The sequence below is a fragment of the Danio rerio genome, chromosome 6 (genome assembly GCF_052040795.2).
Source record: "Danio rerio strain M-AB ecotype USA chromosome 6, GRCz13ab, whole genome shotgun sequence".
In the NCBI taxonomy this organism is placed as follows: domain Eukaryota; kingdom Metazoa; phylum Chordata; class Actinopteri; order Cypriniformes; family Danionidae; genus Danio; species Danio rerio.
Window position 1 is genome coordinate 4,857,297 of NC_141026.1, and position 27,704 is coordinate 4,885,000.

General features: G+C 35.3%; 2 protein-coding genes and 2 long non-coding RNA genes across 22 annotated transcripts in view; 2 read left to right on the forward strand and 2 right to left on the reverse strand.

The window, feature by feature from the left end:
* The window catches only part of LOC141386161 (uncharacterized), a 31,967-nt gene extending 21,234 nt beyond the window's left edge, over window positions 1-10,733 (forward strand). The window contains exons 2-4 of one of the 2 annotated variants that reach the window (XR_015493107.1): window positions 6,934-7,003; window positions 8,583-8,765; window positions 10,421-10,733. This is a non-coding gene — a long non-coding RNA (uncharacterized LOC141386161). Of the gene's footprint in view, window positions 1-6,933; window positions 7,004-8,582; window positions 8,843-10,420 lie in introns of those variants that run through there. The other variant, XR_015493106.1, reaches the window with a different exon arrangement.
* trak2 (trafficking protein, kinesin binding 2) overlaps window positions 1-15,332 on the reverse strand; it is a 45,264-nt gene extending 29,932 nt beyond the window's left edge. For 3 of the 4 annotated variants that reach the window (XM_087256454.1, XM_087256457.1, XM_087256452.1), the window contains exons 1-3: window positions 15,252-15,332; window positions 6,649-6,834; window positions 3,336-3,494 (exon numbers count right to left, since the gene is read on the reverse strand). In XM_087256454.1, the coding sequence (XP_087112580.1) occupies window positions 3,336-3,494; window positions 6,649-6,703 (214 nt within the window). In that variant the 5' untranslated portion in view covers window positions 6,704-6,834; window positions 15,252-15,332. Of the gene's footprint in view, window positions 1-1,081; window positions 1,819-3,335; window positions 3,495-6,648; window positions 6,835-15,251 lie in introns of those variants that run through there. The other variant, XM_087256455.1, reaches the window with a different exon arrangement.
* A 407-nt stretch (window positions 15,333-15,739) lies between these two features.
* LOC147843317 (uncharacterized) lies at window positions 15,740-18,378 on the reverse strand. The gene is made up of 2 exons (XR_015493114.1): window positions 16,177-18,378; window positions 15,740-15,887 (listed from the first exon to the last, which is right to left on the reverse strand). It is a non-coding gene; the product is annotated as an uncharacterized LOC147843317 (long non-coding RNA).
* The window catches only part of stradb (STE20 related adaptor beta), a 21,443-nt gene continuing 10,255 nt past the window's right edge, over window positions 16,517-27,704 (forward strand). For 2 of the 15 annotated variants that reach the window (XR_015493033.1, XM_087256476.1), the window contains exons 1-8: window positions 16,517-16,566; window positions 16,668-16,742; window positions 19,858-19,928; window positions 20,035-20,125; window positions 23,672-23,755; window positions 25,846-25,942; window positions 26,178-26,299; window positions 27,087-27,195. Coding sequence is in view for 8 of the 15 variants with exons in the window: in XM_087256476.1 (XP_087112602.1) it covers window positions 20,114-20,125; window positions 23,672-23,755; window positions 25,846-25,942; window positions 26,178-26,299; window positions 27,087-27,195 (424 nt within the window). In the remaining 7 variants the exon portion in view is untranslated. Of the gene's footprint in view, window positions 16,743-18,765; window positions 18,977-19,819; window positions 19,929-20,034; window positions 20,126-23,671; window positions 23,756-25,845; window positions 25,943-26,177; window positions 26,300-27,086; window positions 27,196-27,704 lie in introns of those variants that run through there. The other 13 variants (XR_015493031.1, XM_087256474.1, XR_015493030.1 and 10 more) reach the window with 8 other exon arrangements.

Genomic DNA, 27,704 nt, shown 5'->3' on the forward strand with positions numbered 1-27,704 from the left:
TGCAACAATTTCAAAAAAACTCTTTTTTTTCCCACATTGTCATTATGGGGGATTGTGTGTAGAATGTTGAGGAAATAAATGAATTTAATCTATTTTGGAATAAAGGCTGTAACATAAGAAAATGTAGAAAAAGTTAATCATTATGAATACTTTCCAGATGTACTGTATACTGCTTATCCCCTTTATATATAGGCTTGTGCATAGTAATATAACTTAGTGTGCATACCTATATGGTCAATATACACCATATTTACTTAAACGCACACACACAAACACACACACGATTTAAAATATATAAGCATTTTTAATCAGTGAAGATCAGTGAAATGTCCTGTAATGGATTGTTTTCATATTTCAGTGTGTAAGTGTGTACTGGTTTAGCTACTGTACTTGTGTACTGGTATATTTGTCAGGGCTCACACACACAGACATGCACACAAATCATTGTTTGCATTATCAATATGCAAATATATTAATAATATTCAGCAGAATGAACTGCCAAATACTCTGGCAAACGTTTTACCGACGGATGTCCTTCTAATGCCTAATCGACAAAATGAAAATATTATGAAATATAAACATAAATCAGGCATAATTCAGAATTCAGTACGAACATAACGGGCTAATCCTGTAGGAAGCACTCTGAAACACACTAATGCCAAATATCATGTTGGTCAGCACTGTCATAAATGATGACATCAGCACAACATGAGCTGTCACAGATGATGTCAGCACAACAAAACCCATAACCGATGACATCAGTGGTTGACCTCGAGAGAAGCGCAAGCCCTCACTTCCTGTACACACTGCCGAAATGAGCAGACAGACTAAACCAAAACTGCGAAGTAAATCTTCAACAATGACCTCCTCATGCAATGACACTAACACTACATACTGCATTCCTACACACATGCATACACACCGGGTTCACCACACATGCCCTGTCCGTTACAGATGACCTTGCGTTGCCAGAAGTCTGCAAGCTGTAGTGGCAGCAAGCGGCACAGGACTTAAAAATAAAACAGCACACACACACTCTCCCAGCTCTCTATCGTCAGTGCATGTATGATGACGCTCTCACCTTCTGCAGCATATTGATCATAGAGATCCTCATTCTGGATGTTTAGCACTGGCATGATTTCCCCCACTCTCTTCTTTCTTGCTAATATTCATCCATCTGTCCCTCTCTCTCTCCCTCCCGCCCGCCCCGTCCCTCTGTCAGCTGCACTTAAGAGACCGTACCACTGAATTCCTGTGCCCTTGCCAGGAACGGGCGCACACAACACACACACACACCCCTCGAGCATAAGCATAAGAGTGCAGGGCAGTCACAGCAATGCTGACTTCACTAGAGTTCTCAGTAGCATGGCAGAAAGTCAAAATAATTTAGATTTGCCAGTTGCAAGACATTTTTAATCAAAATAACTATAAAATAAATGTGCAGAATAATATCGATACACAATTTATTGCATTCACAGTAGTCCAAAAATAGATATTTAAAAAGAAACATACCTTTTCTCCCATTTAAATAGTTTGACTGCTTTTAAGAAATTGCTCTGTGTTGACTATTTAAAGGTTTAAGTTTTATAAATGTGGATTTATATATTAGATACTGATATTTAATATATGGGACAACATTATATTACTATAAAACAATAATTATGATAATAATTTTTTTTTTTTATCCAGAATTTAGCTGCTTAATATATCATGATATTATTCTTGTCAGGCCAGTACCAATAACATTGAAATATATGCAATTAGTTAGACAAAACCAATATGGCTGCCGATATACTGTGCATCCTTTAAAAAAGTTCATATATTAAAAAAAGTGTTTTATTTTTCTAATTATTTGACATAAATTGGAGTTAAACTAGGACATAATTACAATATTTTCCCCAGAATTTGCCAATTCTTTTGACTTTCTTATATTCTAGTTTTAGGAATGATCATGTCAAGCAATCTTCAAGCGTTTTTATCATTGTTATAGATTTGCAAACTCATTGATCTCTTATGTTTCATCATGTTACATTCTTGATTGTGTATTTAGGCCCATTTCCAATTCTATTTTTGTACCGCTCCGCTTTCCCTTGGCCCTTGAAACAGTGTGAAGGGGAAGGACTTCAAAATGTACCCCTAAGAAATGGGACACCATTACAGCACCTGCACACATCATATGTAATCACATCTCTTACTTCATATAACATCACACGATCACAACTGCTGTAGTTATTCCAGTTGCTTTATTTTTTGGTATTTATAAAAAACATGTGCTTGTTTGTTGTAAAAATAAGTAATAATGACAATGAAAACACTAAATTGTGCATCTCCTGACTCCTGGGAATTTTCGTATCCCTTGGTTTCGAGTGTGGTACTGGAAAATCTGTTTCAAGGGGTGTCCGAACTTGGTCCTGGAGGGCCGGTGTCCTGCTAAGTTTAGTTCCAACCCCAATCAGACACACCTGGGCTAGCTAATCAGCTAACTAGGCTTTCTAGAAACATCCCTGCAGGTATGTTGAAGCAAATGGAGCTAAAATCTCCTGGACTGAATTTAGACATCCCTGATCTAGCCCTTTCCCTTAGCCCTACGCCTTCAAGCTAAAGAGAATTGGGACACCCCTACCTCTTAACATGAACGTGCAAAACGAGGGGCTAGAATTGGGATTGGGCTTAAGAGTTGAAAATGTTTCAAAAGACTCTTTTTAACTATGAGTAGCTTGTGTTTTGGAAAGCTGTAGTTTTAAAGCTTCGCTTGCACAGCTTTTCTGTTAAATTTAAGACTTTTTAAGAACATTGTGCATTAAAATTTCAGACTTATACAGGGCTAAATGCTAAGGATTTTTTCTAATGGCACGATTGGGACAATAAAAAAAGATTTTTACTTGCCTCATCAAAACGATCTTAATTTGGTTATTTCTTAACCACATATTTTTAAAACAGGCTAAATCTAGTTAAAATAAGTTTTAAAAACTATCTACATTTACGCACAACAATATCTGTCTGTCGTAATCATGGAGAACTCTTAAACGTTTAAAAGTTATTGCAAAGAAGATAATTACACCACATTTATGAATAGAGTTAAATATTTAACTTTTGTTCAAATTTTTATTGAGATTATTGGTGATGGGTTAGCCTGACTGGGTAACTTTTCATGGACAAGGGAAAATTAAGACCTGCTTAAAATGATTTAAGTCCTATAACAAAATATTTCATTCAATTTAAGACCTTTTAAGCCATAAAATGTTGACATTAAGACCTTTTAAGTTTGCAATGACTGTCCTGACAGAAATAGCATGCAGACACTCATGCACACACACACACACATAGTGACTTACTCATGTAGCGGAAGGTTTCCTCAGCCAGCATTGGTGAGATGGCGCTGGGCTCGTCTGGAGAGCAGGATGGAGAAATGACCCAATCTTGACCCTCGTAAAGATACAGCGAATCCTCTCCACACCCGCTGACACCCCCGTCACACACCTTACTGCCCTCATCTGAAAACACACACACAAACCATCCAGCTTCAGTCAATTTCACATAGATACACACAAGTTCATGCACACCATCTGCTGTTCATTCATAAAAAAGACACAGTCAGTCCTATTACAGAGTCAGAATTTCAATTATTGGTTATGATTGGAGAAATAAAAGTGAAATAGGAACATTCAGAACTCCAAAGTCCCTCAAAAGAGGCTTTATAAAAATGTAGAAAATGAATAGGAGTCAATGGGAGCATTGTAGAATTATTCCACACCACATGACTCACACTGACCATCTCAAGACGACACATCAGCACATGACCATTCGCATTTACATGTGATGCCTTATGGGTAATTACACAGCCTGGAGAATGTGAATGTGTGTTTTAGCACCTGATAACCAGCATATCCTTTCAAATATATTCCAGTATTAGACGTTATTAGTGTATTAGTAAACCGGAAGTTGTTATAAAATGTATAGGACCCACTTTATATTAAGTATTGTGTTATTATTGTGTGGCAGCGTCGAAATTAATAGTCTAATACAGTATAATTACAGTGTATATACAGGTTTTTATATCGTAATTACACTTAAGAATTCTTGTACGCAATTATTTGTCATCAAATTCCTTTTATAATGCATTTCAGCTATAAAATTATTATAATATTAATAATAATTGGACACAATAATTTAACCAAGTACATTTAAATATGCTTGCACGAAATTATATGTCATCAATTTTCAAATGCAAGTAAGCTGCAAGGTCTAGATCAGGGGTGTCCAAACTACGGCCCGCGGGCCATCTGCGACCCGCAATCAGTTTTGTGGCGGCCCGTGAGGCTTTTATGAATATTAATAGAAACTGGCCCGCTATACAAAAATGAACGTAATTCAATAAATAACCACCGGGTGTCGCTATTACATGCCTTCAATTAGGCAGCAGTTCCTGTTATGAAGTAAAACGAACCGAACAAACTGAAAGAAACATAATTGATAATCACGTTTTGGCGAGACATGGCACAAGCAAGAAAAAGGAAAATCAACAGTGAGTGCAGGAAATTTCAGTCACGATGGGGCAAAGAATATTTCTTCACAGAGGTCATGTGTCTGTTTAATTTGCCAGGAATCAGTTGCAGTAATGAAGGAATATAATATTAAAAGACATTATAAAATAAAACATCAGGCCTTCAGCTCTTACACTGGTGCCGAACAAGATCAAAAAGTAAAACAAATAGCCGCTGGCCCATCAGCTCAACAACAGCAGTTTTTTTCATGCTTATAAAGTGCAAGAAAATTCTACGCTGGCTAGTTATGATGTAGCCCAGCTAATCGCACAGCACAGGAAACCTTTCACTGAAGGAGAATTTATAAAGGATGAGTGTTGCAAGTGTAATTTGCCCAGAGAAGATTCAAGATTTTAAAAACGAAAGTCTTTCTAGAAACACAGTTGACCGATGAATTAAAATAACAAATTAAAATAATTCCATAACACACACACACACACACACACACATACATACACACATACACAGACACACACACACACACACATACACATACATACATACATACATACATACATACATACATACATACATACATACATACATACATACATACATACATACATACATATATATATATATATATATATATATATATATATATATATATATATATATATATATATATATATATATATATATATATATGTGTGTGTGTGTGTGTCTGTGTAATGTATGTAATATATGGCCTGGGACAACTTTTTTTTTTTGCATCTGGCCCTCGGCCCAAAAAGTTTGGACACCCCTGGTCTAGATAATCCTGATGCAGAAAGAAAATGCATTAAATCATCAATATTTTTTTTGTTTACATATCCATGCTGAAAGATTGTGCATTTTATGACCCTTTTACAATCTCAATGGGTATTATCAAAACAACAGAATGGTTTGTTTGATGCTAGTATAAAGTATTGTCTCACAGACAGTACTTTGGGTTAAGTTACTTGAAGACCGACTGGTTTACATCACTGCTGAGGAACTGCACTATTGTCTTCAAGAAAGTCTTCTCCCCGTGAGAACTCTGGTCAGCTTACTTATTTTATGTATTAGAGTGATCGAATACATTGGCGAGCCATCCAAGAACGGTTGAGCCAAATACAGCAAAATCCAACAATGCTGATGAATGGGTTTAAATTAGGGCTGTCAAAATTAGCCTGTTAACGCACGTGATTAATTTAAAATATTTACAGCGGGAAAAAATATTGCATATACACAGTTGCAGGTTTTTTTATTTCATGTTGTGGCCGACATGTGTTCAGGGACGGCGTGTGCATAGAGGCGACCTAGGTGGCCACCTTGGGCAGCAGAATATTGAGCGAACCCCCCAGTCTTCACTTTCATCCGCTACACCCACCCTCTCCCTCACAGTCCTTACTTTCATCTGCGAACCGGTCACTTTCGGGTTGAGGGCGGCGTGATTGCCGTTTGCCTTGAACGCCAGAAAATAAAGGGGCAACACGGTGACGCAATGGGTAGCACTGTCGCCTTACAGCAAGAAGGTCACTGGTTCGAGCCTCAGCTGGGTCAGTTGGGATTTCTATGTGGAGTTTGCATGTTCTCCTCGTGTTGGCGTGAGTTTTCTTCGGGTGCTCCGGATTTTCCCCCACAAGTCCAAAGACATGCGCTATAGGTGAATTGGGTTTGCTAAATTGGCCGTAGTGTATGTGTGTGAATGACAGTGTATGGATGTTTCCCAGTGATGTGAAGGGCATCCGATGCGTAAAACATGTGCTGGATAAGTTGACGGTTCATTCCGCTGTGGTGACTCCAGATTAATAAAGGGACTAAGCCTAAAAGAAAATAAATGAATGAATAAAGAAAATAAATATTGATTTCACACATGCTCTTCAATCTTCTCCTCATTCACTGAAGCTTATGTAACACTGCAAATGTCACATTTACGCTGCAGTTGCTTCTCAACATATATTTCAGGTTGGATGAACATTTAGATCAGTGGAGCAGCATACTGTAGCAACTCATTATAGGAGAAAGCCTGATGTGACTTTCTCCTTCTGTCTTACACACACACACGCACGCACGCACGCACGCACACACGCACACACACACAGACACACACACACACACACACACACACACACACACACACCTGTTCCCGCAGCTGTGTCCTTCTTCTCCACGCTCATGGGCTTCACCTCGAACATTCTGATTGGTCAGCCGGGCGAATGAGGGTGGGGCTCCTCATTCATGCCCAAACCGCTCGAGCAGAAGTCGCGAAGGCTGCTGATGTCACATCCTGTTTTGCATCAAAACACCGCAGAGATGCCACCTTTACCTGAAACATAAAATCACAGTGAGACTTGCGCTTTGTGCAATGTGCTTTTGTGTGTGCGCTATGAAAATCTCTCTCATTTTCTCTCTGCTGACATTTCAGCTCCGGCTCAGTGTTTGTCCTCCAGCTGTTGTGCAGATTAACTCTCCAACAAGCCTGTGTGTTCATCACAGTGAGTCTGAATAATCCATCATTTTAACCATTATGTAAGAAGGACAGTTATGTGAAAGGCTCAGCTACATTATTTTCCACACGCACAGAAATCACCCAAAAAAACAAACCAAAATGACACCATGATTATTACAAGACATTTACCAGGATATAATTATTTTTGATTAAACACTGATTACAATGACTACAAATAATTATAAGACTAGTAGACGACAATAAAATAAACGAAAGTGATGTAGATTATAAATACATTGTTATATTCATAATATAATATCACTAAAGTCTATTGTAAAATGTGTATTATTCAATATAATAAAAATATTGCTGTTACACTTAAAATGCACACTTTTTATCAAACTATAATATTAAAAATGCATTTAACAATGTTAAATTAATAATAATTAAAAATGCAGTTTTCTAGTAGACTACAATAAAATAAAATGAAGCAATGTCAATTATAAACAGATTTTATTATATTTATAATATTATGACACCTAAGTGTATTGTAAATGTGCATTTCTGAATATAATAGTAGTATTTTCATTACAGTCAAAATGTGCAATGTTTTTTTTTGTAATTTTGCAAATATAATAAATATAATAAAATATATAACAATATAATGCATAATAATAATAAAATAGATAACAATATAATATATAATAATAACACTAATAATAAAATATATAACAATATAATACATAAAATAATAATATCATAAATAATGTAATAATAATATATCTTTCAATAATATCGCTCTCACATCTTTAATTGAAATAACTTATTTATGTTTATTTATTCAGGTAATAGGTTCATAAAGGTATTTTATTTGTGTGCCTATTTATTTATTTATTGGAGTCTTATGATTCAAATAATAATATTTATTATACTTATAATAATAATAATAATAATAATAATAACATCATTAATAATAATAATAACAATAATAATAATAATATCAACATTATAATGTATAATAATAATAATAAAATATATTAGAATATAATGTACAATATTAATATTACTACTACTAATAACATGTATAACAATATAATGTATAATAATAATATTAATACTACTAATAAAATATATAACAACAGAATGTAAAATAATAATAAAATATATAATATAATGTATACTAATAATGTCAACAGCATCAATAAAATATTTAACAATATAACGTATAATAATAATAACAATGTTAATAACACTACTACTAATAATAATAATAATATATTACAAGAATAATAAATCATTTTTACACATGTATTTTCATAAAAAAATCTGAATTCAATAAATAAAATCTGAAATAAATAAAATCTGAAATAAATAAAAAAATTAAATAAATCAAATCTGAAATAAATACATTTGATCATTTTTACATATGTATTTTCATAAACAAAATTCTTAGTTTTATGATGCAGTAAAAATATTACTATTATTTTTTTTCTCATAATAGTGTAACAATTCCAGAACTAAGTTTTTAAAGCATTTGAGCATGAATTGCACTTGATTCGATATTTTCTAAAGTTCATGCAGTGACATTTACTGGAACGTGACTTCCGTGTTCAAATGTTTTTCAGGGCAGCGTCTCTAAAGCGTGTGTGTTTTCTTCTGGACGGGCCACGTCACAGCTGTCAGAGGGGGAGTGAGGGCCACTTCCTGTTGTTCACAAACTCAAATGCTCCAGCTAGATTTAAAGGAGCATGAACTTCCCGTCTTGAAGTCTGCAGGGAAGAAAATCCCACAACCCTGTCCATGAAGAGGTTTACACAGCATGATGTTTATTTAGGAAACAGGGTTTGACTCTATAAGGGATGAAAGCTGAGAGCTAAACTAAAATAGAGATATTAAAAACTTGAAATAAATAAATAAAATCTGAAATAAATAAACAAAACCTGAAATAAATAAAATCTGAAGTAAATAATCTAAAATAAATAAATGATATATAGTTATAAATAGATCTAATCTAAATCTAATATAAATCAATAAATTATCTGAAATAAATCAATTTAAATTAAATTAAATCCTAAATAAATACATCTGAATAAAATAAATAAAATCTTAAATAAACAGATAAATAAATAATCTGAAATAAATAAATCTGATTTAAATAAATTAAATTTAAAACAGATAAATAATCAGAGATAAATTAATAAATAATTTGAGATAAATCATTTAAAACCTGAAATAAACGAAAAAAATGAAGAAAATAAATATGAAATAAATAAATAATCTGAGATGAATAAAAAATAATCTGAAATAAACAAATCTGAAATAAATAAACAAAAAATATGAAATAAACAAATAAATACCTATTCTGAGAAAAATAAATCTGAAATAAATAAAATCTGAAATAAATTATCTGAGATAAATAATCTGAAATAAATAAATAAATCTGAATTTAATATATAAAATCTAAAATAAATAAAATCTTAAATAAATAAATTTGAGTAAAATAAATAAAATCTAAATAAATAAATAATCTATCTGAAATAAATAATTTTGATTTAAATAAATAAAATCTGAAATAAATAAAAAAAACCTGAAATAAATAAATCTGAATGAAATAAATAAAATCTTAATTAAATAAATAATCTGAGATAAATGAAAAAATCTGAAATAATTAAATAAATAAAATATCATGACTGAAACATTATCAATTTTAAATGCGCTGAATAAAATAATTTTAAATACTTAATTATAATTGAAAACTGAGTAAAATAAATTTGCCTAATATGAGAATTAATAATATTGGTCCTTGACTATAAATTATTGAAGAACTCATATTAATGTGGCTAATGATGTGGTTAAACCAGATTACCACTTTTACATGTAGTAATAATTATAGCAGTAATAACAATGCTCTACATAACACATAAGAATCCTCAGACAAACTATTTGGCACAGTGCAGATACTTCACGCTTCCTGCACATGTTTGTAAAACCTCAGTGTGTGTGTGTGTGTGTGTGTGTGTGTGTGTGTGTGTGTGTGTGTGTGTGTGTGTGTGTGTGTGTGTGCACTAAAGATCAAAACAGATGTCCTTTGCCAGAAACAAAAGTGAAAGTACAGCTAGAAACCACATTGTTTGAGCATGGGGACAATGTCTGTTGACTTCATTTATTAGCAAAGATAAATTGCCATAAGTGAAGCTCAAACTTCAGAATGATCCTGCAGTTCTCATCTGCTTTCATTTACAGCTAATCCACAGAACAGATCTCCAATAAGCACTTAATCCTCAGTATACTGTATTGTTCCTCTATTAGTGGTTTCAGTGTTCCCTGAGCCTGAAAAACCTGATTTATTCTCCTGATACTGGCACTAGATAAGCAGTAACGCAGGATCTCCCTATTAAATAATTCACAACAAAAAAGTCAATGCTCGGATATTTATGGTCTTCCTCTTTTTGTCTTTCTTCAGGAAGTTGTTACAGTTTTTTGGGGGGGAAGTGATGCCGGCAGCCTCGATGTCTTTTAATATTCAGCCTCAACATGTAAATGAAACTTGAATTTAAAGTCCTCTTTATCAATCAGCCAGAGACACATTCAGGACAATAAACATCTCAACTTCATGACTCTGCAGACGAAAAACTAGCTTTACCAGATTAGAAAGATAACAGCACCAAAACATTGCATGCTTATGCTCTATTCCACACCATGTTGTAGTGTAAAGTGTGTGAGTAGTGCAATCACATTGAAAATTTTAAAGAATGAGTGCACTTTAAATATCAGAATTTCAGTATGATGCATTTATTTATTTGATCATTTATTTGTTTATTCAATCGTTCATTTATTTTTCGTTTTAAAGGGCACATAGGTTACCCCTTCTTTCATATTTAATATAAGTCTTTTGTGTCTCCAGAATGTGTCTGTAAAGTTTCAGCTCCAAACACCCATCAGAGTATTGATTATAGCTGTTTGACGTGTCTGTATTATAGCTGGGAAAAGGTTGTTGCAGTTTTTTTGTACTGAGCCTTTAAGGCGAGCCATCCCCTCCCACCATTCCCACGTGCCTGTCAGCAACATGCCTCAATCGCCGCCCTCGGCTGCCTCAGGAAGCAGATCTCACGTAACGTTTGTGAGAAATACTACAGTAAGAACTTTACCAATCAGTGTGTGATGCATTTTTTGTGCAGTTGCAACGAGTTCACGCACACACACATAGCACAGACACGTAGTGCAGACACACACACAAACACATACATAGCGTAGACACGCAGACACACACACGCACGCACACACACACACACACACACACAGAGACGCAGCTGTGCTGATGAAGTGAATCTGAAGTGAATGGCTGTACTTCATTACACACGTGCTGTTTTAAAACATGTTAAACTTGTAAAACTCACTCTTGATCACGTTTGATGATGATTGATGATCCTAGCGAACTGAACAGACCTTTTATTCCAGGTGGCTTTGCGCTCGTCCTGTCTTGTCGATATGATTATATGCATTACTACGGAGACATGTTAATGCGCGCAGCTGTCAATCAATATTGGTGGGCGGGGGGAGCGCACTCCTATGTCAAGTTGCGGTCAATCTGAAAACCGCTCCAATTGGTCCACCGCTGTTATGTTGTTAAATTTGAAAAAAAGGACTCGGTGTGTTTATATCAGCCCAATATGACGGTCTATACACTATACTTGAGCCTGGTTTATACTTCTGCGTCAAGTGACCGGCGTAACCAAAGGCGCATGCAGCGCGCGTAGCTGTGCATTTATACTTCTGCGCACTGTCTCTGTTGGTCTGCATTAACACTTCCGAAACGCTAGCTGGCAGTGAGGTGTTAATGTGTCTCTGTGTCGAGTTTCTTTGCCTGTGTTTTGTTCTTTCTGAACGCTTCCGGGATGTACAAGTGGCTCAAACTTGCTCATTTTGAGGCAGGAACCGGCGTACGTGCAACAACTTTAATTATGAGGTAAACACAAAACAAAACTTTCTATCCGGAGCTCCTTCACGGGACTCTACACTTGCAAACAATCGCTCCATTGGGCTTGCGACGCTCGCGCAGCTCTCGGTCCCGCCCAGACTCTTAAGCGTAACCAAACCGACCAATCACAGAGCTTGCGCTACGCGTCGTTGCGACGCGTTGCAAATTTTTTTCATCGTAGCATACGCGTGCGCTTGACACAGAAGTATAAATCAGCCTTTACACACATTTCTGTCCAAACAGCTTTAAAAGTAGATTTTTCACCATAGGTGCCCTTTAATGCCACATTAGTAGGGTTGGGTACTGAAACTCGGTGCAATTATAGCAGCGGTACCTTTATATATATATATATATATATATATATATATATATATATATATATATATATATATATATATATATATATATATATATGTGTGAGTGAGAGTGCGGTTTGTGCTGTGCAAACTCTCCTCTGCTTCTACAATGTCATGAATCCAGTATGATATTCCAGATGTTAATGCAGAGCTCATGACAGATTATACCAGCATGACTTTCAACAAGCTCCCTCTAAACAACACCTAAACAAATGCCAACTCTCGCCCCATATATTCAAGTCTCAGACGGTTTGCTTAAAGACAAGCAGGATCGTCAATACATCTCCATTAGTAGCCCATAAATTCTTGTGTTCGTCAGTCTTCCCTCTATATCCCACAGTTACACTCTCCTGCTGTCTGAGATTACTGAAACAATCACAAACTAAAGTGTGAAATAAAAGCAAAAGATTACAGGCTGTTTAGAGGGACAGTTCACACAAAAATGAATATTCTGTTATTTACTCCCCCTTCACTTGTTCAAAACCTGTTTGAGTTTCTTTCTCCTGTTGAAAACAAAGGAAGATTTACTGTAGAATGCTGGAAAAAACAGCCATTGACTTCCACAGTATTTGTTTTTCCGATCATGGATGTCAATGGCTGCTTTTTCCCCAACATTCTTCAGAATATCTTCCTTTGTGTTCAACAGGAGAAAGAAATTCATAAAACAACTTGAGTGGAATGATCTGTCTGTCTGTCTGTCTGTCTGTCTGTCTGTCTGTCTGTCTGTCTGTCTGTCTGTCTGTCTGTCTGTCTATCTATCTATCTGTCTATCTATCTTCCCTTCTATCAATCTATCTCTTTTTAGATCTGTCTGTCTGTCTGTCTGTATATCTCTCATTTCTTCTACCTATCTATCTATCTATCTATCTATCTATCTATCTATCTATCTATCTATCTATCTATCTATCTATCTATCTATCTATCTATCTATCTATCTATCTATCGTTTTTTAGATCTGTCTGTCTGTCTGTCTATCTATCTATCTCTCATTTCTTCTACCTATCTATCTATCTATCTATCTATCTATCTATCTATCTATCTATCTATCTATCTATCTATCTATCTATCTATCTATCTATCTTCCCTTCTATCAATCTATCTATCTATCTATCTATCTATCTATCTATCTATCTATCTATCTATCTATCTATCTATCTATCTATCTATCTATCTATCTATCTATCTTCCCTTCTATCAATCTATCAATCTATCTATCTATCTATCTATCTATCTATCTATCTATCTATCTATCTATCTATCTATCTATCTATCTATCTATCTATCTATCTTCCCTTCTATCAATCTATCTATCTATCTATCTATCTATCTATCTATCTATCTATCTATCTATCTATCTATCTATCTATCTATCTATCTATCTATCTATCTATCTATCTATCTCTTTTTAGATCTGTCTGTCTGTCTGTCTATCTATCTATCTCTCATTTCTTCTACCTATCCATCTATCTATCTATCTATCTATCTATCTATCTATCTATCTATCTATCTATCTATCTATCTATCTATCTATCTATCTATCTATCGCTTTTTAGATCTGTCTGTCTGTCTGTCTATCTATCTATCTCTCATTTCTTCTATCTATCTATCTATCTATCTATCTATCTATCTATCTATCTATCTATCTATCTATCTATCTATCTATCTATCTATCTATCTATCTATCTATCGCTTTTTAGATCTGTCTGTCTGTCTGTCTGTCTGTCTGTCTGTCTGTCTATCTATCTATCTCTCATTTCTTCTACCTATCTATCTATCTATCTATCTATCTATCTATCTATCTATCTATCTATCTATCTATCTATCTATCGTTTTTTAGATCTGTCTGTCCATGCATTTTTACTAAAAGCGCCATTCAGTGTTATAATTCTATCACTAGTGTATTTACAACATGCATTAGTGGTGTACACTGTAAAAAATGCACACAATTCCTAAGTAAATTGATAATTTTTACAAATTTAAATAGACTGAACATAAAAAGATGTAATGTTTTTGTGTTATTAAAATTAAACAAACAATTCATAAGTCGTTGATGACGTGCAAAAATATAAATGTTTGGATATAAATCACAACATATCCATGAATATTAATAACAATAATAGACTGATTATAATATAATATTATAAATACAAATAAATCTGATATTATTTAAAACATAAATTGTAAGCATGTACATTTGTACACAAAAACATGTGGACTGACAATGAAATATTACTTCACTCATATTTTGCATATTACATAGGTAATGTCAGACATTTTTATATAATTTCTATGTACCTAAAATTACTTTTGCATAATAAATGTGATGTGGATATCTCATTAACCAAGTCCTTATGTTTTATTTATACATATTATCTTCAATAGAGACGGTATTTAATAATAATTTGAAAAATAAAATCAAGTTCTAATGTTTTCGTGTTATCATAAATAAACAAACACATACAATTCATAAATCGATGATGACCTTGTGAAAAAATATAAATGTTTGCATATAAATCACAACATATCCGTGAATATTAATCACAATAATAGACTAATTGTGATGAAAATACATTAAATTTGATCATATTTAAACTAAAAATAAGCAAAATCAGCACAAAGATGCTCTACTGTACAGTAATGATGCTGCGATCGGGAGAAAACCCAACAGATTTAATCTGATGCAACAGATTTCATAATCCCTGCAGATGTCAGATCAGATTATACAGAGATCTAAAACAGGCAGAAATCTAACCACCAAACAGACACGCACAATAAACGTGTATTGTGAAAAATAAAATACATTTACACTGAACATATAACGCTGTAGGCGGTAAACTAACGTTGGATCTGCATCCCGATCATCCTCATCCTCCCTCAGTCAGAAACATCCGAGATTTTCCCGCAAACACACACTCGTGGATGTAGATGAGTTTCTATAGGACATTAAATCAATTTCTTACCTTCAGCTCATCTAAAATCCGCTTTTCTCCGCGTTATTGGCGCATGTGGTTCCTGTCAGTTCCAGCGATTCAGACAAAAGCGAGCAGAGAGAAGAGGGAGGGGAGCTGAGGGAAGAGTTTGGGGCAGATCTGGCGTCAGTCAGCCGCCTTTGCGTCATATGTCCCGCGACTTTTGAGATAAAAGTCCCTGAGAAATTATTTATTGATTTGTTTATTTGTATACAAATTAATGCTGGGCACAGATTAACAATCGCATTCAAAATAAAAGTTTATTTTTATATAATATGTGTGTATTATTTATATTTACTTTGCATATGTGATACACATACATAAAAAAGCAGATTGTTTTTTTATTTTTTGTGCGTTTTTAATGGATGAAAAAATGACAAATTATTATAAATTGCTATTTTTAAGAATGAAGTCATTTTAAAAAGACACAAAGTGGGAAAACGAACACATTTATTGTGTAATAAAAGTCCCTTAACTTGTTTTGATTTGTTCATTTATTTTTTTGTCTTATTTGAAAAAAAAATGCAAGGGTAAAAAGACACAAACAGTACACAATAATTATATGATAAAAGCCCCTAAAATTGATTAATTGATTCATTCATTTGCTGGCATGTTCATCAATTTACTCTTTCAGGAAAAAAAGCCAAAAAGCAAGATATCTATATTCATCATTGAATGATTTTGGTTTCATATATTAAAGACTTTAACTCCCCTGCTACTTAAGTTTCTTTAGCATTTATTTTTTGTTAATTCTGTTGTATTATTTATTTATATATGTTGTATTATTAACGAGGATACTAAGATTGTAAATGTATGCAATTTGATTGTTATCTCAGTCTTTTGTGTAATTCTAAAATTTATTAATGCCTTTCTGTTACTGTTCAACATTGTTAATAAAAAAAACTAAAAAAAAAACTCTTTCAGGACAAAATGGTTTAAAAACTGTAATGATTTAAATATTTTTCGTGCATATCAACTGTACGAAAAATTAGTAATTTCTATCTTTTTTGTTAGAAAAACCAATTTTACCTATAAACGTCTCTGTCAGATCAGAAAGGTATGCTTTTTAGGGAGGGAGATGATTGCTATTTTTAAAGAGCATAGTAATTCCTGATGTTATAGCTTCCATAACAATCGCGAATTTATTTTGGACTTATTGGTATGTTATATGGAAAAATAAATTCAAAGTAATTAATAAAAAAAACTAATACGTTATTCGCGCCATGTCTTAGAGACTTTTATTATGTAAACGTTTCAGACGTCAGGCGTGACGCGTGATCAGCTGGGACTGTGAAGAAAAGCTTTGGCAAGTCAACTTACAAATGTTATTAAATATGAGAGGCGCTGCATATGATTTGTCTTTAATAGTACAGCTGTGATTTGACCAAAGTGACTGTAACTGCCCAGAACTGACGCTCGGCGGCAAAAACGCGGCGGCAAAATCAATTTACAGATGACCCTCCATCAGCATGCAGAACAATGGTGAGATTCTGTTACATCTGGGCTTTGATATTCCCGTCATATTCAGCAGATGATTGTTATGCGTAATGTTATAAAGCAATAGCTATTTTAGCATGCCCATATTAATTTTTCCTTATTAATTATTTAATAATGTAGTACACTCAGTAAATGCATTAATACAACATTAATCGAATTTAAAACAGACATATTTGATTTAATGTTAAATTCTAGTTCATGTTAGACTCTTATAGTGCAACATTTTTGTTTGTTGATTTTGTATGTGTGTGTGTGTGTGTGTGTATGTGTGTGTTTCTTAACCTTGTTAACCCGTGCAGTCACTGTCAAGGACTTGGAAAGGGCACCAGCTTTCAGTTGCTCTTATAAATACATAATTAATCATTGGTTAACATGCATGGTGTTGCATATCTGTATGTTTGTTAAACCGCTGTACAGTAGTATATATACATTTTAACTAACATATTTTAAACTAACATGTGCATTAACAACATACATACATACATATTAACTACAGAACAACATGTAATGGACAGTAGTTCCCAGTGTACTCTACAGCGGTAGTAAAGCTGATGTGTCTAGACAGATCTGACATCCTTTCAGCCGAAGATGATGGTGATGATGACGATGATGATGTTTTGAGCAGAAAGGAGATCAGATTCATTCAAGCTCTGCCAGACAATGATTTTGGCTGCTGTTTTTTGGTACAGCGCCTGGTCTGTGCATGATTTTTTTATATATGATAGAAACCCTGTATATGATTGAAATAATAGTTTTGGATGTGACTTGATACACTCACCGGGCCACTTTATTAGGTACACCTTACTAGTACAAGGTTGGAGCCCTGTTTTCCTTCAGAACTGCCTTAATCCTTCTTGGCATAGATTCAACATGGTACTGGAAATATTCCTCAGAGATTTTGCTCCATATTGACACATTCAAGATGTGAATCTCCTTTTCCACCACATCCTAAATGTGCTTTATTGGATTGGGATCTGGTGACTGTGGAGGCCAGTTGAGTACAGTGAACTCAAGATGTTCAAGAAACCAGTCTGAGATGATTCACGCTTTGTGGACATGGCACAATATCCTGCTGGAAGTAGCCATCAGAGGATGGTTTAAAGTGGTTATTTGAGTTACTGTTGCCTAACTATAAGCTGAATCAAGTCTGGCCATTCTCCTCTGACCTCTGGCATCAACAAGGCTGTTGCTCACTGGATATTTTCACTTTTTCAGACCATTCTCTGTAAACCCTAGAGATGGTTGTTGGTGAAAATCCCAGTAGATCAGCATTTTCTGTAAAAAAAAACTCAAACCAGCCCGTCTGGCACCAACAACCATGCCTCGTTCAAAGTGACTTAAATCCCCTTTCTTCTTCATTCTGATGCTTGCTTTGAGCTACAGCAGATCATCTTGACCATTTCTACATGCCTAAATGCATTGAGTTGCTGCCATGTGATTGGCTGATTAGAAATTTGTGTTAACAAGCAGTTGGACAGGTGTACCTAATAAAGTGGCCAATGAGTGTGTATATAACACATGCCTTCTTTAAAACCGGTGTAATTAAAACGAAAATTTCTAATAAGAATAAAAAATCTAAGCCATGTCAACATGCTTTAATGCATTAAGCTGCTGCCATGTGGTTGACTGATTGAGAAATCAGTTGGACAGGTGTACCTAATAAAGTGGCCGATGAGTGTATATATAGTGGGTATGAAAAGTTTTCAGACCTCCTTCCTTTTTTTTAACAAGATAATGACCCCAAGCACACGGCTAAAACAATGTAGGAGTAGCTTCACAACATGTTTTAGAATGGCCCAGCCATAGACCTGACTCAAACCCAATTGAGCATTTCAGAAGACACCTAAAAATGGCTGTCCATCAACGTTTACCATCCAACCGGATAGAACTGGGCAGGGTCTGCAAAGAGTAATGCAGAGGATCCCCGTATCCAGAGAAAAGCTTGACTCATGTCGACTTACAGCTGTATTGGATCAAAATGGGCCGTCTACTAAATGCAAATACTCAGGACCTTGTGATATTTCAGTTTTTCTTTTTTAATAAATCTGCAAAAATGTCAACAATTCTGTGTTTTTTTGTCAATGTGGGGTGCTCTGCGTACATTAATGAGAAAAACAAATTAACTTAAATGATTTTAGCAAATATAACAAAGAATAAACAATGTAAGGGGGTCTGAACACTTTCCGTACTCTCTATGTATGTTATGGATGCATGAAAGTGTGATATGTGCTTGAGAGTGTTAAAAGTTGATAAATCAATTATAAGAGAATTAAGGCCCTAAAAAGGTATTAAAAAGTATTAATCCCATTTTTACGAGGTCTTAAATTTTGTCCAAAGTGTTTGACTCCAAAAAAAGCATAAATATGTTTATTTTCCTCCATGGGTTCAGGCTCATGTCCAACAAAGCTCCTCTGTCCGTGTGATGTTATGTAATTTGCGACAAACACGGGAAGGTGATGTGATGCTCTTCACAACTAGCGAAACCATGGCATGGAGCAAAACAGACATCAAAATGTGATAATGCAAGCTTGCGTACTCCTGGTTGGAGAAAGACGAGTTTAAACAGTGGCTGAAGCTCGTCACTGAAAACAGCCATGCAATTTTTTCTTTCAAGCTTTGTTTCTTCTGAGCTTATCTGAGTTCTGTTGCACGGTTGCGCTCCATTTATTTATTTATCTACAACTGTTTATTAACAGCTGTTTATTAAGTAAAAGGTTTAATACTGATTAGAACTGAGGATGAGGTCTTAAAATATTGAGAGAAGGTCTTTAAAAACTCTTAAGGTATTTAAATTTCCTTACAGCTGTATTGGATCAAAATGGGGCGTCTAAATACTGAGCAAATACTCAGGACCTTGTGATATTTCAGTTTTTCTTTTTTAATAAATCTGCAAAAATGTCAACAATTCTGTGTTTTTTTCTGTCAATGTGGGGTGCTCTGCGTACATTAATGAGAAAAACAAATTAACTTAAATAATTTTAGCAAATATAACAAAGAATAAACAATGTAAGGGGGTCTGAACACTTTCCGTACTCTCTATGTATGTTATGGATGCATGAAAGTGTGATATGTGCTTGAGAGTGTTTGGTTTGTTTCATAGGACTCTAATGGAGCTGCATGAGCTGAGATCGAGCCGGTGCCTTTTATGGAATGAAATCCAAGCAAAGCCAGGTAAGTAAAACATGTATTTGCTTTTCAGGCAATTTTTTTTGTGTGATGAAAAATGCTGCGGACAGGCAGAAAAGCAGAGCCGGACTGTCCGTTTTATGTTTTGCAGATCCACTAATTGTCATCCTCTGTCTCCAGAATCGGATAAATGAACTCCAGTGAAGCTTCAGCTCAGCCAAAAGCCCCTCATGTCGTTTCTGGTGAGAGTCAAGTCTTTTGATTCTGCGCAGTTCTGTTTGTCATGCTTTCTGTGTTTATTTCCACAGTTGTTGAGCATCTGAGCATGAGGGATTTGATTCTGGAGTGGGTTTAGCATTGGCTGCTGCTTTATGGGCTGATGTTCACTGAGCAATATCCATGGCCTGATTCTTCTCTAATCCCCTAGATAGCAGCACATTTAATAATAAACGGCCTCATTAATATCCATTTCACCCCTGTGTTAATGTCTCGCTCACCCGGAAATGTTTCGGGTTCGGGGAAGGTTCTGTAAGCATGAATCGGTTTATAAAAACAGACAGTTTGTTTGCAGTAATGCATGCAAGGATCCTGTTTCACTTGATAATAAATTAATAAATAAATAAATACTATCAAAATTATTAATAGATGATAAATTTGCAGCAGCACAAAATGTTCTTTAATAAAACAAGACTTTGACATCAAGTATTGGGAAGTTAACCACTTAAACTCTGCGGACCGGGTACCGGGTCCATGACGTCATTGACTTTCACTTTCAGATTTAAAGGGCTAGCTTTGCACCAGACCCCCGTAAGTGATGTCGTTTGAAAGTGTAGAATCTATATTTTATGCACATATGCATCACTTTGGTTTTTATCCTACTGTATAAAAGTTATTTACACTTAAATACACAGTATTTTGGATACCCGAGCTGGGTATTTTACATTGGTTCATTTTCATATTTTTTTATATGACACATGTACGAGTTATAGCTCAAATGAAAGCTCTTGCCGGTGCTCATACAGTTCTAGCTTTATTTTTACTGAATTATATTCATATGCCAAACAGTTGTCGAATGAATTGTGGTGTTTCCATGGCGCAGAAGTGAAAACAATACATTTATGATCAATAAGCAGCCCCAGATAGCACAGACAGCTCTCATCTCTTACCTTATGCTGTGCTCTTCAGGGCCATTTCTCCTCTGTTTTTGAGGTGATGTGCATAAGTAATCCTTTTATATGTCTGACGTGGTCCAAACACAGTGAATTATGTTTGATCAAACAAAAGAATAGTGAAATATGTAAACAAGGATCGATCCCTGTGGCTTATACAGCACCTCTTATCAGTTGGAATACAATAACTTTTGCATAGATTATGGTAGAGACATTTTTCTTTTTTCCTATGATTACAGACATGTGCAGGAACCACCAAAATTAATTACAGCACACTAGACCACACACAACCTAAAAGGTACACTTTCAAATTTGAGTTTATAAAAAAAATACAAAAAGCGCCTCTTTTTAGGTGTTTATTATAACACAGACGACATATACAGTTATTTTAAACACTTTCAATGGTGTTTTATGAAAATTCAAAGGGTTTTCTTTAAAATGATACTAAATTTTTGCATTTACACCTCTGCATGTGCATTTAGGAAGCTTTTAAAATGGGTAGGCAAAATCCAGGCGGAAATGCCTAAATAGCAGCAGAGTTTAAGTGGTTAAAGGAAGCATTCTTATTTCATTAAAATCAAATATGATTTAAATAAGTCAAAATGAGTTCATTTAATTGATGTTAAATGTTTTTTGTCTAAAAAGAACGCTTTGCAAGTATATTTTGGAACATTACACTGGCTGAAGCTTGTAGAACTGAGGATGAGGTCTTAAAATATTCAGAGAAGGTCTTTAAAAAGTCTTAAAAAGGTATTGAAATTTCCTTTAGGGTTTCTGCATGTACCCTGTATTAATAGTTAGTAATGTAGAAGTTGGGTTTAGGTATTGGGTAGATTAGAGATGCAAAATGAGATCATTCTTTAAAACTACCAATCAATTACTTAAACAGTGCTGCAAGACACTTTTGGTTTTAAAAGTCAGAACTTAGAAGCTGTAATTTGATTAAAAATAAAATGAAGAAATAATCAGCTGAATAAAAATAAATAGTAAATTATTTAGATGTGTAAAAAATTCACTGTTACTACTGTTGCTGATAACACTAAATGTAGAAATCTAACATTATAATTTGTACAACCCATATATATATATTTTTTGGTCTCATTTTTAATAAATGATTGAGTTATTCACTCATAAAACTTCATGTTTCATTGCTAGATGTGTCATTTTTGAGGAATTATTTAGTGGCATGTTTTTGATGTCTGGTTGTCGCCACCTATTGGTTAAATAATGTAATTGCTGCCTGCAACTTTTACTTTTGAGCGTCGTTAAATGCATATGACAATGATTTTAATCTTTACTATAAACATCAGTGGTTATATCTAAACTATAACCTGCTATTTTGTCATTTGACTGTTTGTAAACTAAAGACTGAATCTCTTTCTTGATTTTTTTAATTTTTCAAACACAGATTTGAATCCAGCGATTTAAAGGATTAATAAACATATGCAGATCACCATCATTTATAATCTATGTTGCATGGGTGTTGAGATCCCGATCTTTTAATGAATAATTGTGCAGCTTACACTGAACACATTATTCATTCATTCATTCATTTATTTTCATGTCGGCTTAGTCCCTTTATTAATCCGGGGTCGCCACAGCGGAATGAACCGCCAACTTATCCAGCAAGTTTTTACGCAGCGGATGCCCTTCCAGCCGCAACCCATCTCTGGGAAACATCCACACACACATTCACACACACACTTATACACTACGGACAATATAGCCTACCCAATTCACCTGTACCGCATGTCTTTGGACTGTGGGGGAAACCGGAGCACCCGGAGGAAATCCACGCGAAGGCAGGGAGAACATGCAAACTCCACATAGAAACGCTAACTGAGCCAAGGTTCGAACCAGCGACCCAGCGACCTTCTTGCTGTGATGCGACAGCACTACCTACTGCGCCGCTGCCTCGCCCTGAACACATTAATGCAGACTAAACAAGTAGTGACAGAAAACACCTTTAATAACCTAAGAAACCCACCACATCTTGAATAACCCACCACAGACTTCTTCCGTCATCGTTATATTTTACAGTAAAGCCTAAATGCTGTCATACATGTGATTTGAATGACGTGAGAGGCGATCTCTTTATGATAGTTACAAATTTAGGATTAATCTACAAGTAAAAAAAATAATTAATTCACAGTTTTGTGATCCGTATGATTCACACAGATCAAATGTGATCTGTTGCACCTCCATCATTTACACATTTTTTTGAAGTTGAACTTGTTACAGTGTTACTAACTACCTTGAAACAATAATTAGTAACATGTACTCACTATATGATTATGATTAGAATGCGGTTTAGAATAAATTCATTAATCATAATTACTATAGTAAGTGTAAGAAAGACACCTTAAGATAAAGTGTTACTAAGAAAACAACATCACATTTCCACTAATGTACTTGCAAATGATTCTTTTATATAATAAACAATGTTTTGCTCTGAACACGAAAGATTTCCGTAATCATCTCTTCCCTTTGCCGTCTTTCTCTGCCTGTTTCATTTCAACCCTCACTCATTGGATGTGCGCTCACATTTGTGAATGCTCATTTGCATATTCATCAGTGGGGCGGGGGCGTGTCTCATGTCTCCTCCCCTTTTCCTCCCAGGACTGCACCTGTATCTCCTCCCACTCACAAGTCCAGTCCATCAGCATAGAGGAGCAGTATGAAGACATCAGCCATCAGTGCTCGGTCAGTAATCATAGAGGCTCATCATAGATCCTGCTGTAGAGAAGACACTCAGAGGCATTCGTTCACACTGATTCAGTGGCTGCAGAACTAAACCCATTGCCTTCAAATGATTAAGTCAATGAATTATGTGCATAATTATACAAATTAAGTTGACTCATCTTAACAGTTCCTCGTTACAACAAACAGGTTTACTTGCTTTTTTCATCACTGCATATTGAACACAAGCTGACGTTGTTGTTGTGTGTTCTTAGACGCTGAGGGCATCCATTGTGTTGGGAAGCACAAAGCCGTTTTTCTTGTCCATCAGTTTGAATGAAAGCTCACTTGTGCTGGTTTAGTCTCGTGTGTTTGGCTCAAGGATAAATCAGCTGTTTGTTCGCTGAAATTTGGTCGATATCCCAATTTTTGGTCTTTTTCTGCAGAGATTTTGCTCTATAGAGGCTTTTCAGTGATTCAGTGTAGAAAATAAACACTTGTGAAGGAAGTTCAAGACTAAGGGGCTCTAATTTGACGATCCATGCGCAGAGTGCAAAACGCAGGGCGCAAACGCTTTCAGAACACATTTTTGCTAATTTATGGACGGGAAAATCTGCTTTGCGCCATGGCGCATGGTCTAAAAGGGTTGAGTTTATTTTCTTAATGAGTTATAGGTGTGTTTTAAGGAATAAACCAATCAGAGTCTCATCTCCCGTTCCCTTTAAGAGCCAGCTGCGTCGCGCCAAGAGCGCATTCGCTATTTACAGGACGCAAAGTAAGTCTAAGTGGCAAAACTGAGCATTTCACTAGCAAACAGTTAACAGTTTTTATAACAGAAAACAATTAAACAGAGCATCCACCGTGTGAGAATGAGAGATAATGGATCACTTTCGCTCGTGAATAGGGAAACCTTTACACACAGACATCAATTAGCCTATAATAAGCATATAATAATTAATTGCATTTGTTAAGCGCAAATATTAGTGTCAAAACTATTTCTAAATTCAGTTCTAATTTCCAGCAAACGAATAAATGAACAATAATAACAAAATGTGCTCAAAAACCTGAGTTATATCCTAAAACACATGCTGTGCTCCATATGGTCTAAAACCTGACAGGTGGGCAAATCTAAGCTTGTTTTTAATAAAACAAATATAAATATGGATATAATAAATAATACTGCTAATAATAATAACATTATACAAAAGCAAATTGTTATGAATGAACTGAAAAAGCCTCCTGAGATGAAGAAGACATAAAAGCAGTGCTTTTTCATATTTATGTAGGCTAGAAAATAATGTTTTGTAATATTTAATCCTTTATATTTATATCCTATATCTATTCTTATTATATCCTATATATATCCTTAATATTTATCATGAATTTTTCGTGAATCATCTCAGACTGGTTTCTTGAACATGACAATGAGTTCACTGTACTCAAATGGCCTCCACAGTCACCAGAGCTCAACCAATAGAGAATCTTTGGGATGTGGTGGAACGGGAGATTGGCATCATGGATGTGCAGCTGACAAATCTGCAGCAACTGCGTGATGCCATCATGTCAATATGGAGCAAAATCTCTGAGGAATATTTCCAGCACCTTGTTGAATCTACGCCAAGAAAGATTAAGGCAGTTCTGAAGGCAAAAAAAAAAGGGTCCAACCTGGTACTAATAAGGTGTACCTAATAAAGTGGCCAATGAGTGTATACGAAAGTTTTTCTTGTGTTTTTCTTTGTTTCTTAATTTTTCTTTATTTAATATGCTCAATTATCATTATGAGTTTCAAGTTTTGATTTTAATTAAGGTTTAGTGTTCAGGATTTATCGGTTTAACTTTTTGTCTTTGCGTATTCATATATATATATATATATGTGTGTGTGTGTGTGTGTGTGTGTGTGTGTGTGTGTGTGTGTGTGTGTGTGTGTGTGTGTGTGTGTGTTTATTATGTGTTTGTGGTTTGTTTGTGGGTGTGTTTGTTACATGTGTGTGTGCTCGCAACGGGTGTGTGTGTGTGTGTGTGTGTGTTTGCTACATGTGTTTGTGTGTGTTCATTTGTGGATGTGTGTGAGTGTTTGTAATATGTGTGTTCATATTTGTTTGTGTGTGTGGCAGAGCACAGATGTCTCTCCGTGTTCGGTGTTGACGGATGCCGATGACATCACAGATCTGTCCACTGACTCCGCCCACTATCAGCTCCTGTCACCACTGGGTACTAAAACATCAATCTCTTCATGCATTTCCTCAAGTATCATTAATGTCAGGTAGCAGCATAATTCTGAATTAGAAGCATCATCGTGTGTGTGTGTGTGTGTGTGTGTGTGTGTGTGTGTGTGTGTGTGTGTGTGTGTGTGTGTGTGTGTGTGTGTGTGTGTGTGTGTGTGTGTGTGTCTGTCTGTCTGTCTGTCTGTCTGTTTGTGTGTGTGTGTTTTTGTGTGTGTGTGCAGGCCGGGGCTTTAATAACCTCAGTCATGTGAGTGTGGCACGTCACACTCCGTCTGGCCGTCTGGTGGCCGTGAAAAACACAAACCTGGACGAGTGTACAGAAGACGAGCTCCTGCAGCTGATGGTGTGTTTCATTATATCATTTCAATTCTGTTTTAAAATGAAGCTTCATCAGATTAACCCTATGAAGCACAACATAATTAAAAACCAAACAAAAATGTAACTTCTGGACAAGTCCTCTGTCTGAAAGTTGAGATAAGATTAGATTCTGGGGTTTATAGTTAATACATTGGATTAATTAAATAATCACTGCAAAGATGAACTTCTCAATGACTTTATAAATCATTCTTTCCATTTCTTTTCGGCTTAGTCCCTTTATGAATCTGGGGTCGCCACAGCAGAATGAACCGCCAACTTATCCAGCATATGTTTTTATGCAGCGGATGCCCTTCTAGCTGCAACCCATCACTGGGAAACATCCACACACGCTCATTCACACAAACACAGTACGGCCAGTTTAGTTTATTCAATTCCCCTATAGCGCATGTGTTTGAGCTGTGGGAGAAACCAGAGCACCCGAAGAAAACCCACACCAACATGGGGAGAACACGCAAACTCCACACAGAAATGCCAACTGGACCAGTGTCCTTCTTGCTGTGAGGCATATGTGTGAAACATATGCTGGATTAGTTGGCGGGTCATTCCGCTGTGAGGATTCCTGATGAGTAAAGTCAATGGAAAATGAATGAATGAATGATTTTTTAATTTAAGGCAAAATGACCACCATGAGGACTGACAGCATTAAAGTCAGTAAATAATGAGTGTGGTCATTTTTGGTTAACAGATCTTTTGTAGATAAGCTGATTGTGCTGTGCATTGATAGTTTGTGTGTATTACTGATGGTTTTCCAGAATGAGGTTCTTCTGTCCAGACGGTTCCGGCACCCGAATCTGCTGACGTCCAGACTGGTGTTCAGCTCCTGCTGTCAGCTCTGGGTTCTGGCTCCTCTTATGAGCTACGGTGAGAAAACAACACCAATATCTGTGCCTAAAGTAAAATCTGGAGAAAAAAGTATATAAGTTTTAGTTGATTTTTGAACCTTACTTGGTATTTTTGACTTAATTCATGTCTGTCTCTATCACTGACTGCTGTTTATCTGACATAACGCATGAGAAATGGTGGGCGGGGAGAACCAGCTCATTTGCATTTAAAGGCACAGGCTACAAAACACAGCGACACTTTGATTTGAGCTCAAAATGGGCATATTCTGCATTGTATAATAGATGATCTCAGGGGCATCGTTACACCCTATTTACTGGGGCACGTGCCCCAGTAAAAATCACCTTGAGTCGGGTCTAAGACAGCACACAACTGACAGTTCTATAAAACATCTTTTGTATTCCTGTAGAGTTGTCTATAGAATTTCATTATAATAAATTAATATTCATGCAAAAGATTTCTTAAATTATCTTAGCATCACTCCAGTTGTGTCTTTAGATTGTTTTCCAGTTACATTTAGGATTAATTTC